We start from the raw sequence: 20299 nt of genomic DNA on the forward strand, positions 1-20299 counted from the left end.
ACACCACAGATCACCTGTTCCCCCATCACAAAAAAATTAACAATACGGTTGGATGAACGCAAACACAGATCACATAAACGACAAAATTCGACCTGATAAATGATATGAATAAATTGGAATTCACAACTACTCACAATACAAAAAGGACAACGATAAACTATTTCATAGTCCTACACATTCCTCAGGCTACAAAGACGTGAAACACATCCAGTCTTATTTCCACATCGTGTTTCGTCCTTGTAACCTGGGACAGCAGCACAGTTTTTCAATTAACTACAGCAAACAAACTATTACTACGCTACTATACTCATACTATTCAGCTTTCCTCCCTTTAATTAGTTCATTCTCTCATTGTTCTTCCTAGCTTCTGTTTTCTAGTTTTTCTTTTAATCTTTTCCCACTTTTTTTGGGGGGGGTCCTCATCTTCATCTTCCTGCTCTGCTTCTTCCTCACTGAGCAGGTTCTCTCTGTTCTTGACAGGAGCTGCTGGAGGATCCTGAGCAGAAGAACCGCTGGACAGCGTGAAGTACCTGGTGGTGATTTAAGGGTGATTCTTTAACTACAGGCACTATTGGCCTTGTAAATGTAATTTCCACCACACCATTGCCTTACAATATAAAGCGCCTTGGGGCAACTGTTTGTTGTGATTTGGCGCTATATACATGTGCTCTGATGTCACTGTTTATCTCCATAGAAACTACCCAAACAATCTTTCATACAAGCTGTTTAAAGGGACATTAAATCAAATCAGTTTTATTTATATAGCGCCAAATCACAACAAACAGTTGCACCAAGGCGCTTTATATTGTAAGGCAAGGCCATACAATAATTACGGAAAAACCCCAACAGTCAAAATGACCCCCTGTGAGCAAGCACTTGACAACAGTGGGAAGGAAAAACTCCCTTTTAACAGGAAGAAACCTCCAGCAGAACCAGGCTCAGGGAGGGGCAGTCTTCTGCTGGGACTGGTTGGGGCTGAGGGAGAGAACCAGGAAAAAGACATGCTGTGGAGGGGAGCAGAGATCAATCACTAATGATTAAATGCAGAGTGGTGCATACAGAGCAAAAAGAGAAAGAAACACTCAGTGCATCATGGGAACCCCCCAGCAGTCTAAGTCTATAGCAGCATAACTAAGGGATGGTTCAGGGTCACCTGATCCAGCCCTAACTATAAGCTTTAGCAAAAAGGAAAGTTTTAAGCCTAATCTTAAAAGTAGAGAGGGTGTCTGTCTCCCTGATCCGAATTGGGAGCTGGTTCCAGAGGAGAGGAGCAAGAAAGCTGAAGGCTCTGCCTCCCATTCTACTCTTACAAACCCTAGGAACTACAAGTAAGCCTGCAGTCTGAGAGCGAAGCGCTCTATTGGGGTGATATGGTACTATGAGGTCCCTAAGATAAGATGGGACCTGATTATTCAAAACCTTATAAGTAAGAAGAAGAATTTTAAATTCTATTCTACGAGGGCTGTCAATAAAGTATAGGTCCTTTTTATTTTTTTCAAAAACTATATGGATTTCATTTATATGTTTTTACGTCAGACATGCTTGAACCCTCGTGCGCATGCGCCTGTCGGTGACGTCATTCGCCTGTGAGCACTCCTTGTGGGAGGAGTCGTCCAGCCCCTCGTCGCAATTCCTTTGTCTGAGAAGTTGCTGAGAGACTGGCGCTTTGTTTGATCAAAATTTTTTCTAAACCTGTGAGGCACATCGAAGTGGACACGGTTCGAAAAATTAAGCTGGTTTTCGGTGAAAATTTTAACAGCTGATGAGAGATTTTGAGGTGATACTGTCACTTTAAGGACTTCCCACGGTGCGAGATGTCGCGCAGCGCTCTCAGGCGCCGTCGTCAGCCTGTTTCAAGCTGAAAACTGTTATATGGCTGGGGGGGCCTGGCTGCCGGTTTGTTTCTGTTTTTTGGTTTTCCTCCCAGGTGGCGTGCATTTGGGACTGAGTGGCTGTGTTGCTGAGGCTGTCAGGACCTCACCCTGATCACCTGCGACTCGTCAGGACTCACAGCTGTGGTGCATCTGGATGGATTGGAACATGTTGGCATTTAAGACTGGAGTGCACAGTGTGTATTTGCCAGAGACTCGACCTTGTGACCAGACGGGTGAGATCGTCGTCTCGGGAGCCATCTCATCAGCAGCGGATGCTGAGAACGTCCAGGTTTGATGCACAGTCTGTGAAAGAGGAGGGGGTGAGGTCTCACGCTCGTCAGCACACTTCCTGAGGTACGTTAGATTTTGTGACTAACAGTTATACAGTCAGTAAATGTGGTGTCCCTCACACCTTATTGTATTGAGCTGTTTGTTAGTCATGTATCAGCTTCCACTGCAGTGGAGTTTTGTGAACGGGATGTTCCATGCCTGCAGGTTGGGAAGCTGATCAGTAATCAAGCCAGGAAGTGTTTGCTGTTTGTACACCTTTAAGTGTTCTGTGTGTAGAGTGTGGACTCACATAATGGTTCCTTCTTTCACAGACTCGGTTGTTGCGGCCACCTGGGGGGTGTCGGCGGGGTCCTTGGGTCCGAAACAGCTTCTGGCTCCGGACCGTTAGCGCTGCTGGGAGCGCACCACGCCAGGCCGCACCTTTTTATTATATTATCACTGTTATGTATTAAATTCAGTTATCCTTTGAACCGTGCTCTGCTTATTTCATACTGGGTCCTTCAAACGCTGGTCGGTTCTCCGAGCTGCGTCCGACACATAACAGTAGTCTCTGGCCAAACATCACGGACCCAGCGGTAGCAGAGACGGTAACGCGCCGGGAAGGCGGCAGCAGACGTTCAGTGGTTATCCGGATCAGTTGCGGGGCTCTCCGCCCGGAAGGTGCGTGTTTGAGACCCATTACTGGATACTGATTTGTGCTCTCTTGCAGCCGTGTTCCTGTGTTGTGCCTTGTCCGTGGGTCGTGGTGGAGTGTGACTGGCGACGGCGTCGCGTCACGCTCCGACCGGATAAGAGGAGTAAACGGGAGCTGCAAGAGTGCGTTTGTAATGGGTTCACGCGCACGGCGGAGCTCTGTTGGCACGGGTCGCTGGGCTTCCTGTGTTACAGTCGCAGCCCCGTTTCCCCGGACAAAGGTAACTACTGCGTCTGTTGTATCAGCTCCGGCGTTATTTAGTTGAGCACATTTTGGTTGTGTGTTGCACTCAGCTGCGCACATAAGAGCAGCTCGTTTGTTTTTTCTGTCGCCAAAGGGGTTTTTTCATTTTTTGCACTCTGGTTCCCCCTTGTGGTGACTGAATCACGTTACCGTCAAGCTCTTGAGTAGGAACAGGTGTGTTCCATTTGGTTGAGCTTGACGGTATAACTCACTGATTTGTTTTGTGTTAGTTCATTTTGTGTGGGTGGTTTTTGTGTGGGATTTTATTTTTTTTTTGTTGTCCACTATTTGTCTGGGGTTGTGACCCTGCAGCCTGTTTGACAACGAACAAAACAAAAAAAAACAAAAAAAAAGGACCCAACCAACTGTGTGTTGGTCTGTTTGTTTTTTCTTTTATTTCTTTTTGTTTCACATCCCCCGGGGTTAGATGGAACGGTACCCTGGGGGGTGATGGGTTGTTTTTTCTCTTTGTTTTTTGTTATGCCCTCTCTTCTCCTCTGACTCCAGCCGGGTGTGCCGTAGTGTCGGCATTGCTGGAGGGGTGCAGTTAGGTTGTGCTGGGCGTTTCCCAGGTAGCCTCTGCACCCGGGAGGGGAGGGGGGGGGGGTTTGGGGTGTCTTTTTGTTTTCCCCCCCCAGTTTCCGCCCTCAGGGTTTGACTGTGGTGTCCTCTGGGGGGGAAAGGGCGTTGGGTCCATCTAGCCCTGAACGGCTGAGGCTGGGTCCATTGGTCATGAGGGGAGGCGTCTCCTGGGGTTGACGAGTGGTCCTCTGGGAGGCGCTGGTAGTCCCCGTGGGTGACGTTGGATCCCAGAGGGACCTCGGCCGTGGTTATTACTCCTGGAGCTGGCGGGTGGCCCTCTGGGGGGTGTTGGTCCCTACGTGTCGTTTGGGGGGAGGAGGGGGGGTATTTTGGCATTTTTGTTTGTGAGCTTGAGTTTGGGTTTTTCTTTTCTCCCCTTCCCTGGGGTTTGATGGAACGGTCCTCTGGGGGGGGGGAGGGGGGTATTTTGGCATTTGTGTTTGTGAGCTCAAGTTTAGGTTTTTGTTTTCTCCCCTTCCCTAGGGTTTGATGGAACGGTCCTCTGGGGGGGGGGGTGTTTTAGTATTTTTGTTTGTAGGCTTGGGTTGGGTTGTTTTTCCTTTCTCCCCTTCCCTGGGGTTTGATGGGACGGTCCCCTGGGGAGGGGGGGGTGTTTTGGTTGTTTTGTTTTATGACTAATCACACGTTTGGATAAAGGCTGACCGCACAGGTGTAAGAACTCCTGGCCACACCTGTGCTAAGAGACTGTCAGAAACAGGGGCAAAGATGCAGCCAGTTCAACCAGTCTGTTGGAGGATGAACGCAGACGCGGTTTCCAGCCATGGTCCCTGGAGGGGGGTGTTTCTCCTGGGCCAGGTGTGTGTGGTCGCCGGGAGGCTTCCCGTGAGGGTGGGGTACTGTTATATGGCTGGGGGGGCCTGGCTGCCGGTTTGTTTCTGTTTTTTGGTTTTCCTCCCAGGTGGCGTGCATTTGGGACTGAGTGGCTGTGTTGCTGAGGCTGTCAGGACCTCACCCTGATCACCTGCGACTCGTCAGGACTCACAGCTGTGGTGCATCTGGATGGATTGGAACATGTTGGCATTTAAGACTGGAGTGCACAGTGTGTATTTGCCAGAGACTCGACCTTGTGACCAGACGGGTGAGATCGTCGTCTTGGGAGCCATCTCATCAGCAGCGGATGCTGAGAACGTCCAGGTTTGATGCACAGTCTGTGAAAGAGGAGGGGGTGAGGTCTCACGCTCGTCAGCACACTTCCTGAGGTACGTTAGATTTTGTGACTAACAGTTATACAGTCAGTAAATGTGTGTCCCTCACACCTTATTGTATTGAGCTGTTTGTTAGTCATGTATCAGCTTCCACTGCAGTGGAGTTTTGTGAACGGGATGTTCCATGCCTGCAGGTTGGGAAGCTGATCAGTAATCAAGCCAGGAAGTGTTGCTGTTTGTACACCTTTAAGTGTTCTGTGTGTAGAGTGTGGACTCACATAATGGTTCCTTCTTTCACAGACTCGGTTGTTGCGGCCACCTGGGGGGTGTCGGCGGGGTCCTTGGGTCCGAAACAGCTTCTGGCTCCGGACCGTTAGCGCTGCTGGGAGCGCACCACGCCAGGCCGCACCTTTTTATTATATTATCACTGTTATGTATTAAATTCAGTTATCCTTTGAACCGTGCTCTGCTTATTTCATACTGGGTCCTTCAAACGCTGGTCGGTTCTCCGAGCTGCGTCCGACACATAACAGAAAACCTCCACATTTCAGGCTCTATTGATCCAGGACGTCGTGAGAGAACAGAGAAGTTTCAGAAGACGTCAGTTTCAGCATTTTATCTGGATATTCCACTGTTAAAGGAGATTTTTTTTAAGAAAGACGTGCGGACGGATTGCAGCGTCGGCTCGCAGCCGCTGCGACGCTCCGCCACAGGAAAAACACCTCTGTTGGAAGCCTTAAGGACAAGTTGGAACATGTCCAGCTGTTAAACAATTTCTCATATACTCACTCCACTGAAAGCCATCAAAAGCCGCCTGGATTTTACAAATGGTTATCAACACGGAGGTGTTTTTCCTGTGCCGCCGCACCGCGCCGGCTGTGTCCCGATGCGCGGACCCGTCTGGATGAGGAAGCAGGGGCGGTGTTGCATTCACTCTACTGTACTGTTGTGACGAAAAGGGAGCTGACCCAAAAGGCGACGCTCTCGATCTACTGGTCAATCTTCGTTCCTACTCTCACCTATGGTCATGAGGGTTGGGTCTTGACCGAAAGAACTAGATCGCGGGTACAAGCAGCCGAAATGGTCTTCCTCAGCAGGGTGGCTGGTGTCTCCCTTTAGAGATAGGGTGAGAAGTTCGGTCATCTGCGGGGAGCTTGGAGTAGAGTCGCTGCTCCTTCACGTTGAAAGGAGCCAGCTGAGGTGGTTCGGGCATTTGGTAAGGATGCCTCCCGGGCACTTCCCTAGGGAAGTGTTCCAGGCACTTCCATCTGGGAAGAGACCCCGAGAAAACCCAGGACTAGGTGGAAAGATTATATTTCCACACTGGCCTGTGAACGCCTCAGGATCCCCCAGTCAGAGGCGGTCAATGTGGCCTGGGAAAGGGAAGTCTGGGGTCCCCTGCTTGAGCTGTTGCCTCTGCGACCCGAACCCGGAGAAGTGGTTGAAGATGAGTGAGTGATGAGTTGATTTTTTTCAACTTCCAATTCCACTGTTTGAATATTCTTGAGAAATAATGGTTCAAAGGGTGCACTTGCATCATCAGTGTCACAACATCACAAATTGACAATAATATTGTTTATCACAATTATTTCTGTCAAAATAAATTTTTGACAGAAATAATTCACATTTTGACAAATAATTCACTCACTCATCTTCAACTGCTTACTACAATTAAGAATCACGGGGGGGCTGGAGTCTATCCCAGCAGTCATAGGGCATGAGGCGGGGTACTATTTTTATTGGCTGTTTTATACACATATATTTAAAATGTAAAGGTGAAATGTCACTAAATTAAATTTTGTTGGTGTTTTTTATGCAATGTCAATGTAATGTAAAAACAAAGTATTTATATACATCTATCCACCAAAACAATCTAGTCTACAAACCACCAGCTACTGCTCGGTACCTTCCCAGTTTTAACCTCTTCCTCCTTTTCTTCCTCCTCTTCCTCCTCCTCCTCATATTCCCCCTCTTCTTCCTCACAAAATTCTACACTGTTTTTAGCAGAATGGAGCATGTTGGAATGAGAAGTCCTCGATTCCCTGAGTGAAGTGGTGGACTGAGAGAAGAGAGGTGGCGTTAAGTGACATGACTGTTTTAGGCAGAATGAGCTTGCTCTTACAATTTCTATACTGTAAAGCCAAATAAGTTAAAAATACAGTAAAACTCACACATAACGGATTCAGGTGGACTAGTAAATTTTGTCCGAAAACCACTGTATGTATAAAACAGACAAAATCTGCTTTATGTATAAAATGAACAAAATCTGTTATATGTTTGGAACAGATTAGTTAGTCAGGAGGCTCCACTTCTTTATACAATCATCAACCTCCAAACAAACGTTACGGCACATCCTCTAGTTTCCCTCCATGAACTGCAGGTCATTTGAACGTCTTCGTAGTTTTTAGACTCCGTGTTGTAAAGCTGGTCATATTTGTGTACTTTTCTGCCAAACTACAAAACAGCAAAACTTTTAAAATGACTGGAGAGGAATGTGAAACCGGAAAAGTGACCAAACACAGCCCTTGCCGGCTCCGTCATTTGGACCGGGCCACGCAGAGGGCTCTGATCTAAAGTGGGTGTCTTTGGTTCACCACACCCAGGAATATGTGTGAAGCTTAACACCATATTACAATGCAGGCAGCAAGCAGTATTTTCTTAATAATTGTCGGCCTTACCTCATTTAGGCGCTGGGTCTGAGCATGGTTAAAAAACAAACAAACAAAAAAAACACACCAGGCTTTAAATCAAGGAAATACGGTACCCAAAACTCATTACATGCAAAGATACCAAAACAAATAAGTACAGAAATTTAGAGTCGTGTAGTAAAATGGAAAGATACAAGAAAAATTACAGAACACATTTACTGAAACTTAATTAATACTTTGTACAAAAGTCTTTGTTGGTAATGACAGCTTCAAGATGCCTCCTGTATTTCTCCATACAGGAGGTCAAAAATCACATGCATTTGCGCCGGCATGATTTTGGCCCATTCTTGCTAAATCAATACTATCACCGTGTGAAATCAACTATCATGCTGTGAATGACTCTTATTGGAGTTGAAAAACTTGATGTGACAAGACAGTAGAGCTGATTTCACTCTATAATAGAGTGTATTTAACTCTATTTGGACTGGGACCAAATGTTATCCTGGCAGAGTATATTTTACTCTGCAAAATTTACTGTGCAGTCTCCAAATCTTTATGGCTAAGTGGATCTTTTCTATGAACTCTGATCTTTAGTTCTTTCCATAGATTTTCTATTGGATTCAAGTCAGGTGATTGGCTGGGCCATTCTAGCAGCTTTATTTTCATTCTTTGAAACCAATAGACCTTTGTTACATTCTCAATGTGCATGCTCAGAAGTGCGTAACTGTCACGTGACTGAGTCAATCAATCAATCAATCAATTTTTTTATATAGTGCCAAATCACAACAAACAGTTGCCCCAAGGCACTTTATATTGTAAGGCAAGGCCATACAATAATTATGTAAAACCCCAACGGTCAAAACGACCCCCTGTGAGCAAGCACTTGGCCACAGTGGGAAGGAAAAACTCCCTTTTAACAGGAAGAAACCTCCAGCAGAACCAGGCTCAGGGAGGGGCAGTCTTCTGCTGGGACTGGTTGGGGCTGAGGGAGAGAACCAGGAAAAAGACATGCTGTGGAGGGGAGCAGAGATCAATCACTAATGATTAAATGCAGAGTGGTGCATACAGAGCAAAAAGAGAAAGAAACAGTGCATCATGGGAACCCCCAGGCAGTCTACATCTATAGCAGCATAACTAAGGAATGGTTCAGGGTCACCTGATCCAGCCCTAACTATAAGCTTTAGCAAAAAGGAAAGTTTTAAGCCTAATCTTAAAAGTAGAGAGGGTGTCTGTCTCCCTGATCTGAATTGGGAGCTGGTTCCACAGGAGAGGAGCCTGAAAGCTGAAGGCTCTGCCTCCCATTCTACTCTTACAAACCCTAGGAACTACAAGTAAGCCTGCAGTCTGAGAGCGAAGCGCTCTATTGGGGTAATATGGTACTACGAGGTCCCTAAGATAAGATGGGACCTGATTATTCAAAACCTTATAAGTAAGAAGAACAATTTTAAATTCTATTCTAGAATTAACAGGAAGCCAATGAAGAGAGGCCAATATGGGTGAGATATGCTCTCTCCTTCTAGTCCCCGTCAGTACTCTAGCTGCAGCATTTTGAGTGTGAGCTCCTACCTCCGCTGTCGGCATGGGGAGCGTTAAGTGACTATTTGATCAAAACAAGTACAAGGAGCAGCCCTCACAGCTTCTTCCACAAGCGTGGTTTTTCTACGATCGACCACAATTTTAAAAAGTGCTAAAACAGAATGAAATTGCTCAATCCAGCTTTCCTCCTAACAGGCTGGATTATAAAGTGCAGACCTGGCAACCCGCCAGAAAACAAAAGTAAAGAACTGTACCTTCAGCCAAAAGTTCTGAGGCTTATTGTGCACATTTTACTATTTCTAAATGCTTGAAAAATATTGAGTTACTTTAACGTTTTCGAGGAATGAAAATTTAATTTCATCTTCATCATCCTGGTAAGATGGCAGCAGAGTTTATCAAGAATGTCTCGGGACATTTTTCCATTCATCCTTCCTTCAAGGGGAGGTGATGGTCTAGTGGTTAAGGTGTTGGGCTTGAGTCCAGAAGATCATGGGTTCAAATCCCTGCCTGACTGGAAAATCACTAAGGGCCCTTGGGCAAGGCCTTTAATCCCCTATTGCTCCCGGTGTATGAGAGGCATAAAGTGCGTCTGATGTGTGTGTGTGTGTATATATATATATATATATATATATATATATATATATATATATATATATATATATATGAGGTTTGTCAGTGCCGTATGCTAAAAACAGCCCCACACCATGATGTTCCCACCTCCTGGTATGTTTTTGGGGTGATGTGCAGAGCCATTTGACCTCCAAACATGGTAAGTATTATGGCATCCAAAGAATTTCTGTCTCATCTGACCAGGCTATATTCTCCCAGTATTTCACAGGTTTGTCTAAATGTTGTGTAGCATACTTTAAACAAGCTTTAACATGCTCTTTCTTCATCAATGGAATCTGGTGAGCGTGCATACAGGCCATGAGTGTGTTCTTTGAAACAATTGTTCAGTTGTTCTCCACAAGTGGTCCTTGGCTCTTGGGCAACTCTTCTGATAATTCTTTTCACTCCTCTGTCTGAAAACGTGGGAGGAGGAACTGGTTGTGACCGGTTTATGGAGATGTGATGTTCTTTCCATTTTGAGATTATAGTCCCAACAGTAGTCATTGGAACATTGAGAAGTTTAGAAATCCTTCTGTAACCAATCCCATCAGTATGTTTACCATCACTGTGTTTGCAAAAGACTGCAAAGCTCTTGAGAGAGCTCTCTGCTTACCCATCATAAGATGTTTCTTGTGTGACAGTTAGGGCTGAGCCAGCTAATATTAATTTGCACTGACAAAGAGCAAGATTGCTTTCTAATTACTGACAGATTTCAGCTGATGTCTTGGCTTTCCATGCCTTTTTGCACCTCCTTTTCTTCAACACTTTTTTCCCCTGTGTCATTCTATTTTATTACACATAACTTAATTTCTGTGCTTATTTGTTTTGGTTTATTTGTATGTGTGGATTACTTGAGTTATTATCAACATCTGGTGCAAATTTCATGTCAGTAGGCCCTTTAGAAACATGTTTACTGAGAAAAATGCTGTAGTGTTCAATACACACACAGACACACACACACACATACACATATATACACACACATACACACACGTGGTCTGTCCATAAATTAACGGTCCTTTTTATTTTTTTCAAAAACTATATGGATTTCATTCATATGTTTTTACGTCAGACATGCTTGAACCCTCGTGCGCATGCGTGAGTTTTTCCACGCCTGTCGGTGACGTCATTCGCCTGTGAGCACGCCTTGTGGAAGGAGTGGTCCCGCCCCCTCGTCGGATTTTCATTGTCTGGAAATGGTGGAATGAAAAGGACTTTTTTTCCATCAGAATTTTTTCAGAAGCTGTTAGAGACTGGCACCTGGAAACCATTCGAAAACTTTATCTGGCTTTCAGTGAAAATTTTACGGGCTTCACAGAGAATAAGGACTTTAACTACAGCTTTAAGGACCCCTTTAAGGACGGTCGGTGCGCCACGCTGCGAGCTGCGACGATGCGGCACAAACCACTGGATCATTTCTAAGATGATGGCTCTGTGGATACGAGACCCTCGTGTGCTCTTTCTCTGGTTATCACAAGACCTGGACAACAGCCATTTTCCGGCAGATTTCACTTTTAACAAGAGATTTTGTCATGGAAAGCCGCGCGGAGGCTTCGCGCGTCACAACCGATTCGCTGATGAAGCAAGACAAAGGAACACCTCCGTTTCGGAGTGTTAGAGGACAAGTTTGGACATATCTATCTCGGCTTTCAGTGCTTACCAGTCGAGTGAGTATAAAAGAACTTGTGGAGAGCTGGACATGTCCCAACTTGTCCTCTAACACTCCGAAACGGAGGTGTTCAGCTTCTGAAAAAATTCTGATGGAAAAAAAGTCCTTTTCATTCCGCCATTTCCAGACAATGAAAATCCGACAAGGGGGCGGGACCACTCCTTCCACAAGGCGTGTTCACAGGCGAATGACGTCACCGACAGGCGTGGAAAAACTCACGCATGTGCACGAGGGTTCAAGCATGTCTGACGTAAAAACATATGAATGAAATCCATATAGTTTTTGAAAAAAATAAAAAGGTACAATACTTTATGGACAGACCTCGTATATATATATATATATATATATATATATCTATCTATCAGGGTTCTAGCTACGGTGGGCGGCACTGCCCAGTACTGCAAATTTCCACCCGGCTCTCCCATTCAAACTGGTTGTCCTGTCTATCACGGATTTTCCAAAAAATGAGCTGAAATGTTGCTGAAAAATGTACCAGTTCGATCACATTTCAAGCTTACATAGTCATACTTTTGTTTTATTTTGCAATTTCAACCAAATAATTAAATAAATAAATATATTTCTCATTTTCTTTGTATCTAAGTGCAAACACCAGTTTGTTCTGTTAAGCCACAGAATGCTGAAAGCAGAGATCAGAGTAAGTAAGAAGGACTCTGCTCTAACTTAAAAGAAAAAAAAAAAATCCTCCAGAAAAATGTTTCATAATCCAGAGTTGCTTCTGTGTTGGCAGATGCTGATAATACACTCAAGACCTTTATGGTTTATTTTACAGTTTAAAGGCTCCCAGTTTCCAAAACCGCCGAAGGAAAACAGACGGAGAGACCGAGGGGGAGGAGCCTCAGTGAATCAGTGAAAGTGAAAAACTGACAAATCAGTCCAGCTTCAGCTCTTGTTCATAAGGCAATCAGAGGTTATATTGTTTAAAATAATAATAATATTAATGTTGTTGTTGTCCACGCAGAACCGCATTGGTATTTGGCACAAGTTTTACACCGGATGCCCTTCCTGACGCAACTCCAGGTTTACCTGGAGAAACACACAGCCCCTGGCGTTCCAAAGAGGTCTCTGCTTAGCTTCTGAGATCAGACAGGCTGACACAGAGTAGACTGGCTGCTAAATAATATTAATAGCAATGCTATCCCACTGAAACATGTTGGGAAAAAACTGTCATTACAGAAATGTCATGCCTGGCCCTGGTTGAGGCTTTAATCCTTATTTTGCCTCTTTCTTTAGTTCATCTCCATCTGCCCCAGCTTTGTTTTATTAGATGTTATTTTCATGATGTGTAGTAGAGAAGCATGAATCTTCGACTGGACTGGGTTGCTTGACACGAGGACATTTCGCTTCTAATCGCAGGAGCTTCCTCAGCTAAATTTCTTGCTCTGGTAGTCCGACTTCTGTCTTGACTCTTGTAGAGAAGAACAAGTACTTTTTAAAGTTTGTGCATACACGCCATATGTAATAATAACTATTTAGCTGTTATCTTGAAATTAAAACTGATTTCTGGCTTTGTGGATCACATACCTTACACTCTTCACCACAAACAGCAACCGGGTTTTAACATTTACAAAATATATCACAGAAACATTCACATTTAAAAGCAGAAAACATATGAAGTTCAACACAGGTACCGATGAGGTCTTGGTGGACCTGCATCTGGCCTACCTTTTGTCTCTGCTGCTGGATGGAGGTCATGGCATCTGGCTGAAACTCCAGTTTGTCTGTTCTACAAAGCTTCCAGTAGAGGATAGAAATGATGATAATGACCACCATTAGGGGAATCACCACACCGATAACAATCCATGTGTTGGTGTTGTTGCTGTCAGAGGGTGAGGATGCCACCTTTTCAACAGCTACAGAGACAGAAACAGCCAAAATGTCTCAACACTGAACTTGTAAGATATTTCTAAAATATAAAATATGCACATTAGTGTCATCACACCATTACAATATTTCAGGTACAATTTGATCATATTAAGGTTTTTTTTATATATTGTAAGATAAACATGCTATGGTGCTTTGGCGCTTCTGTTATTAATTCAATCATTAATGCATACCTTCATTACTATTAATTAACAATCATTTCATCCCTTAGGGCCCCTTAACACATAATACGAGTAAGTACAAATCAGAGCGAATCATAGCAGAACAGCTCGTACAAGTAAACCACGAAAACATCGAGCCGACAGGCAGGCATGAACAAACCCACTGCAATGGTTTTGTGCATGCTCGTGCACAACACAGCCGCATGCACGAAACCGTCACAGCTGGAACTCAGTGCGAGGGGTTGGTAACTTAGCTCTTACTTGTGTGAAGTCCCTTGAGGCAACTGTGTTGTGATTTGGTGCTATATAAATGAAAATAAGTTGAAACTGAGCAGCTGGAGCATGTGTAACCACATTGCGCAGCTGCTGTGGAAAAAAAAAAAAAAATACATGCCACCCACAGGATTCGATCCTGCAATTTACAAAACACTCTGATTGGCAGCCAGAAACTTTACCACTGTGCTACCATCGCAGTCGTGTATAAAGTGTTGTGTGGGCCGCTGAAGAGGAGGTACTGCTGGCCCACCACCACCAGAGGGCGCCCTGTCTGGAGTGCGGGCTCCAGGCACCAGAGGGCGCTGCCGCCTCACAGGAGCAGCCGGGGTGACAGCTGTCACTTATCACCTATAACAGCTGTCACCAATCATCTGATCAGCAGTGGTATATCAGCAGGACGACATCTCCACCTCTTTGCCGATATATCGCTCTACCTAGGAGGTACCGTACTCAGCTGACTGTGTTGTCTTTTTGACAGTAACCCTTTATTACTTTTGTGCGTTAAATAGCAGACATTCTTCCAACGATAGGTGGAGGTGGTTTTCCCGCCATACGGATTGCTGGGTGCAAACGCACCCACATTTAACTGTTTTTGTTCCTCGCCAGCAGTACCAGATCCGACACGCGGAGGCAGTGGCCACCTGGGAGTTCGGGACTTGGCGGCTCCAGTATTCCCGGGGTTCGGTGGCGGAGGAAATCGTGTGGTTCCGGTTCTGCTTTGGACGGACGTCTCTTATCTTCGAGCCTGCCCACGTGACACATTCTTGTGAATTGACTTCTTTGTCTATTGTTGTGATCCGTTGTGTTTGTTGTGCTTATTCACAACAGTAAAGTGTTGTTATTTGACTTCCTCCATTGTCCGTTCATTTGCGCCCCCTGTTGTGGGTCCGTGTTCCTACACTTTCACAACAGGATATCTCGGCCACCGTGATGGACCCCGAGGGGCGTCAACCGGCTGTTGAACGGCCAATGGAAGAGCAGGGCGCACAGGCGTCTGCAGGAGGAATGATCGGTGAGTTGCAGCGAATCCTCAACGCTTTTACGGCTCGGCTGGATCTAATGACCGAGCAGAACGTCCTCCTTAACCGCAGGGTGGAGGCTCTCGCCGCGCAGGTGGAAGCGCACCCTCAGGGCGCTGCTGCGGCTCTCCCTCCTGTCGATCCTGTGCGCAACAGTGACGTTCCACAGGTCGTTCAACGACCCCTCCCACCTTCCCCTGAAGCATACATAAGCCCTCCAGAGCCGTACGGGGGTTGTGTGGAGACATGCGCGGACTTTCTTATGCAGTGTTCGCTCGTCTTCGCACAACGTCCCGTCATGTACGCGACTGATGCTAGTAAGATAGCTTATGTAATTAATCTGCTTCGCGGCGAGGCACGCGCTTGGGCTACAGCGCTCTGGGAGCAAAATTCACGGCTCCTTCTGACATATGATGGGTTTGTGAGGGAGTTCAGAACAGTGTTCGATCACCCAAATAGAGGAGAGACCGCTTCAGCCGTGCTGCTGTCAATGAGACAGGGGCGCCGGAGCGCAGCTGCTTATGCAGTCGACTTCCGCATCGCGGCGGCGAGGTCCGGCTGGAATAGCACTGCCCTCCGTGCCGCCTTCATAAACGGACTGTCGTTGGTCCTGAAGGAGCACCTGGTGGCCAAGGACGAACCGCGGGATTTAGACGGGTTTATTGATCTCGTTATACGATTAGACAATCGGTTAGAAGAACGCCGTCGGGAACGAGACGAAGGGCGTGGCCGGGCACGCGCCGTCCCTCTCCCTTCCGGTTCCGACCGAGTTCCGCCCTCCCCACGCTCCACAGCCTCTACGCTCCGTGTGGTTACAGCTCCCCCTGCTGATGAAGCTATGGACACAAGCAGGGCCACATTTAGGCCACCAGATAGACAGAGGAGGCTGGTCCGCGGAGCGTGCTTTGTTTGTGGCTCAATAGAGCATCAAGTGAGGGACTGCCCCGAGCGGTTAAACACCAATGCCCGCCCCTAGAAACTGGGTTATGGGTGGGCCAAAACATTCACGTGGGACATACCCATATTGCCACACGACTCCCAGTGACAATCCTTTATGAGGATTTAACCCTGAAGGCCCCAGCACTGGTGGACACGGGCTCTGAAGGGAATCTGCTAGACAGCAGATGGGCCAGGGAGGCAGGGCTCCCTCTGGTGGCGCTTACCTCGCCTGTGCAGGTGCGGGCACTAGATGGCTCCCTACTCCCTCTAATCACACATAAGACACCACCAGTAACTCTGGTGGTGTCAGGAAACCACCGGGAGGAGATCGAGTTTTTTGTGACTCCTGCCACCTCCCGTGTGATTCTCGGGTTCCCTTGGATGTTAAAACACAATCCCCGGATCGATTGGCCGTCCGGGGTAGTGGTTCAGTGGAGCGAGACCTGCCATCGGGTATGTTTAGGTTCCTCGGTTCCTCCCGGTTCCCAGGCTAAGGAGGAGGTCAGAGTCCCGCCCAATCTTGGGACGGTGCCGGTGGAGTACCATGACCTTGTGGATGTGTTCAGTAAGGATCTGGCGCTCACCCTTCCCCCCCACCGTCTGTACGATTGTGCCATTGATTTGGTTCCAGGCGTTGAGTTCCCGTCCAGCAGGCTGTACAACCTCTCACGACCTGAGCGCGAATCAATGGAGACCTACATCCGGGACTCTTTAGCCGCCGGGTTGATCCGGAATTCCACCTCCCCGATGGGTGCAGGTTTCTTTTTTGTGGGTAAAAAAGACGGCGGACTTCGTCCATGCATTGATTATAGGGGGCTGAACGAAATCTCGGTTCGTAATCGATACCCGTTGCCCTTGTTGGATTCAGTGTTCACGCCCCTGCATGGAGCCCAGATATTCACTAAGCTAGATCTTAGAAATGCGTATCATCTGGTTCGGATCCGGAAGGGAGACGAGTGGAAGACGGCATTTAACACCCCCTTAGGTCACTTTGAGTACCTGGTCATGCCATTCGGCCTCACAAACACCCCCGCGACGTTCCAAGCATTAGTTAATGATGTCTTGCGGGATTTCCTGCACCGATTCGTCTTCGTATATCTAGACGATATACTCATCTTTTCTCCGGATCCTGAGACTCATGTCCGGCATGTACGTCAGGTCCTGCAGCGGTTGTTGGAGAACCGGCTGTTTGTGAAGGGCGAGAAGTGTGAGTTTCACCGCACCTCTTTGTCCTTCCTGGGGTTTATCATCTCCCCCAACTCCGTCACTCCTGATCCGGCCAAGGTTGCGGCGGTGAGAGACTGGCCCCAACCCACCAGCCGTAGGAAGCTGCAACAGTTCCTCGGCTTTGCGAATTTCTACAGGAGGTTCATTAAGGGCTACAGTCAGGTAGTTAGCCTCCTGACAGCCCTGACCTCTCCAAAAGTTCCCTTCATCTGGTCGGATCGGTGCGATGCCGCGTTCAAGGAGTTGAAACGGCGCTTCTCGTCTGCACCTGTTCTGGTGCAGCCCGATCCTAGTCGCCAGTTTGTGGTTGAAGTGGATGCCTCGGACTCAGGTATAGGAGCCGTGCTATCTCAGAGCAGAAAGGCCGATAAGGTCCTTCACCCGTGTGCCTATTTTTCCCACAGGTTGACCCCGGCCGAACGGAACTATGACGTCGGCAATCGAGAACTCCTTGCGGTGAAAGAGGCTCTTGAAGAGTGGAGACATCTGTTGGAGGGAACGTCCGTGCCATTCACGGTTTTCACTGACCACCGGAACCTGGAGTATATCAGGACCGCCAAGCGGCTGAACCCCAGGCAAGCCCGCTGGTCACTGTTCTTCGGCCGTTTTGACTTCCGGATCACCTACCGTCCCGGGACCAAAAACCAGAGATCGGATGCCTTGTCCCGGGTGCATGAAGACGAAGTCAAAACGGAGTTGTCGGATCCACCGGAACCTATCATCCCGGAGTCCGCTATCGTGGCCACCCTCACCTGGGACGTAGAGAAAACCGTCTGGGAGGCCCTGGCACGGAGCCCGGATCCCGGAACTGGGCCGAAGAACAGACTTTATGTCTCACCAGAGGCCAGGGCTGCAGTCCTGGACTTCTGTCACGGCTCCAAGTTCTCCTGTCATCCAGGGGTGCGTGGGACCGTGGCAGTTGTCCGGCAGCGCTTCTGGTGGGCGTCCCTGGAGGCCGACGTCCGGGATTATATCCAGGCCTGCACCACCTGTGCCAGGGGCAAGGCTGACCACCGCAGGGCATTGTGACTGCTCCAGCCGCTGCCTGTGCCTCATCGCCCCTGGTCCCACATCGGCCTGGATTTTGTCACGGGCCTCCCGCCGTCCCAGGGCAACACCACCATCCTCACAATAGTGGACCGATTCTCCAAGGCGGCCCACTTCGTGGCCCTCCCGAAGCTCCCGACTGCCCAGGAGACAGCGGACCTCCTGGTCCACCACGTCGTCCGGCTGCATGGGATTCCAACAGACATCGTCTCCGATCGCGGTCCCCAGTTCTCCTCACAAGTCTGGAGGAGCTTCTGCCGGGAACTGGGGGCCACGGTGAGTCTCTCGTCCGGGTATCATCCTCAGACCAACGGGCAAGCAGAACGGGTAAATCAGGAGGTGGAACAGGCCTTGCGCTGCGTGACGGCCGCGCACCCGGCGGCCTGGAGTACCCATTTGGCCTGGATCGAGTATGCCCATAACAGCCAGGTGTCTTCAGCCACCGGCCTCTCCCCTTTTGAGGTGTGTCTGGGGTATCAGCCCCCGTTGTTTCCGGTGGTTAAGGGAGAGGTCGGTGTGCCCTCGGTCCAGGCCCACCTGCGGAAGTGCCGTCGGGTGTGGTGCGCCGCCTGTTCTGCTTTGCTAAAGGTCCGGACGAGGGCAAAAGCCCATGCAGACCGTCGGCGGACCCCGGCCCCTGCGTATCGGCCAGGGCAGGAGGTGTGGTTGTCCACAAAGGACATTCCCCTCAAAGTGGACTCCCCCAAACTACAGGACCGTTACATCGGCCCCTTCAAAATCCTAAAGGTCATCAGTCCAGCCGCAGTGAGGCTTCGGCTTCCGGCCTCACTGCGGATCCATCCTGTTTTCCATGTGTCCCGGATAAAGCCGCATCACACCTCACCCCTCTGTGCTCCGGGTCCGGCGCTGCCTCCTGCCCGGATCATCGATGGCGAGCCGGCTTGGACTGTGCGCCGGCTCTTGGATGTCCGTAGGATGGGCCGGGGCTTCCAGTATTTGGTGGACTGGGAGGGGTACGGACCCGAAGAACGCTCCTGGGTGAAGAGGAGCTTCATCCTGGACCCGGCCCTCCTGGCCGATTTCTACCGCCGCCACCCGGACAAGCCTGGTCGGGCGCCAGGAGGCGCCCGTTGAGGGGGGGGTCCTGTTGTGTGGGCCGCTGAAGAGGAGGTACTGCTGGCCCACCACCACCAGAGGGCGCCCTGTCTGGAGTGCGGGCTCCAGGCACCAGAGGGCGCTGCCGCCTCACAGGAGCAGCCGGGGTGACAGCTGTCACTTATCACCTACAACAGCTGTCACCAATCATCTGATCAGCAGTGGTATATCAGCAGGACGACATCTCCACCTCTTTGCCGAGATATCGCTCTACCTAGAAGGTACCGTACTCAGCTGACTGTGTTGTCTTTTTGACAGTAACCCTTTATTACTTTTGTGCGTTAAATAGCAGACATTCTTCCAACGAGAGGTGGAGGTGGTTTTCCCGCCATACGGATTGCTGGGTGCAAACGCACCCACATTTAACTGTTTTTGTTCCTCGCCAGCAGTACCAGATCCGACACGCGGAGGCAGTGGCCACCTGGGAGTTCGGGACTTGGCGGCTCCAGTATTCCCGGGGTTCGGTGGCGGAGGAAATCGTGTGGTTCCGGTTCTGCTTTGGACGGACGTCTCTTATCTTCGAGCCTGCCCACGTGACACATTCTTGTGAATTGACTTCTTTGTCTATTGTTGTGATCCGTTGTGTTTGTTGTGCTTATTCACAACAGTAAAGTGTTGTTATTTGACTTCCTCCATTGTCCGTTCATTTGCGCCCCCTGTTGTGGGTCCGTGTTCCTACACTTTCACAACATAAAGGTGAGGAAAAATGCCTGAAATCAACATAAATGTATTTTTTTAAAAAGATAAAAAAAGCACTGTGAGAACTGACCAAACGGCATTTGTTATGGCTAGGGCTGGGTATCGAGAACCGGTTCTTTTTGCGTATCATTAAAAAATGATTCGATCCACTGATATCAATAGCCTTTTTGGTTAACGATTCCCTTATCGGTCCTTCAGAGCAGCCGCTGTTTTTGAGGGTGTTTGTCGGGAAAATGATCATTCCTCTACGTTGATTACAGACCCGCTGCAGCAGGTCTGTAATCAACCGTTTCTGCAGTGTGACACCACTTTGAAGCATGAACCATTGAAGCAATGCTTCGATCCACTAGCTTGTTGGTTCTTTGATTCGCTGCTCTTCAGAAACAGCAAATCCACTTCTTAACCCCTCTCACAGCCATCAAAATATTGCGTGTCACTTTTGTGTGGATTAAAGTCACTAACTGGGACTCTTGTCTTGTTGCAGTCAGGAAACAAGAATCATCCTCCATTCCGTTGGCACAGCTCCAAACGCTGCGCGGCTCTCTGCCGAGACAGAGTCTGTTCGGAATTAATACGTTCAAAACAAATCGCCGCTTTAAAT

General features: G+C 48.3%; 1 protein-coding gene across 1 annotated transcript in view; it reads right to left on the reverse strand.

Moving 5' to 3' along the window:
- Positions 1-20299, reverse strand: part of LOC117514967 (UPF0606 protein KIAA1549-like) — a 107810-nt gene that overhangs the window by 29250 nt on the left and 58261 nt on the right. The window contains 1 exon segment of the mRNA XM_034175530.1: positions 12996-13183. Coding sequence (XP_034031421.1) covers positions 12996-13183 — 188 coding nt within the window.

This window comes from Thalassophryne amazonica, chromosome 8 (assembly GCF_902500255.1).
Source record: "Thalassophryne amazonica chromosome 8, fThaAma1.1, whole genome shotgun sequence".
NCBI lineage: Eukaryota > Metazoa > Chordata > Actinopteri > Batrachoidiformes > Batrachoididae > Thalassophryne > Thalassophryne amazonica.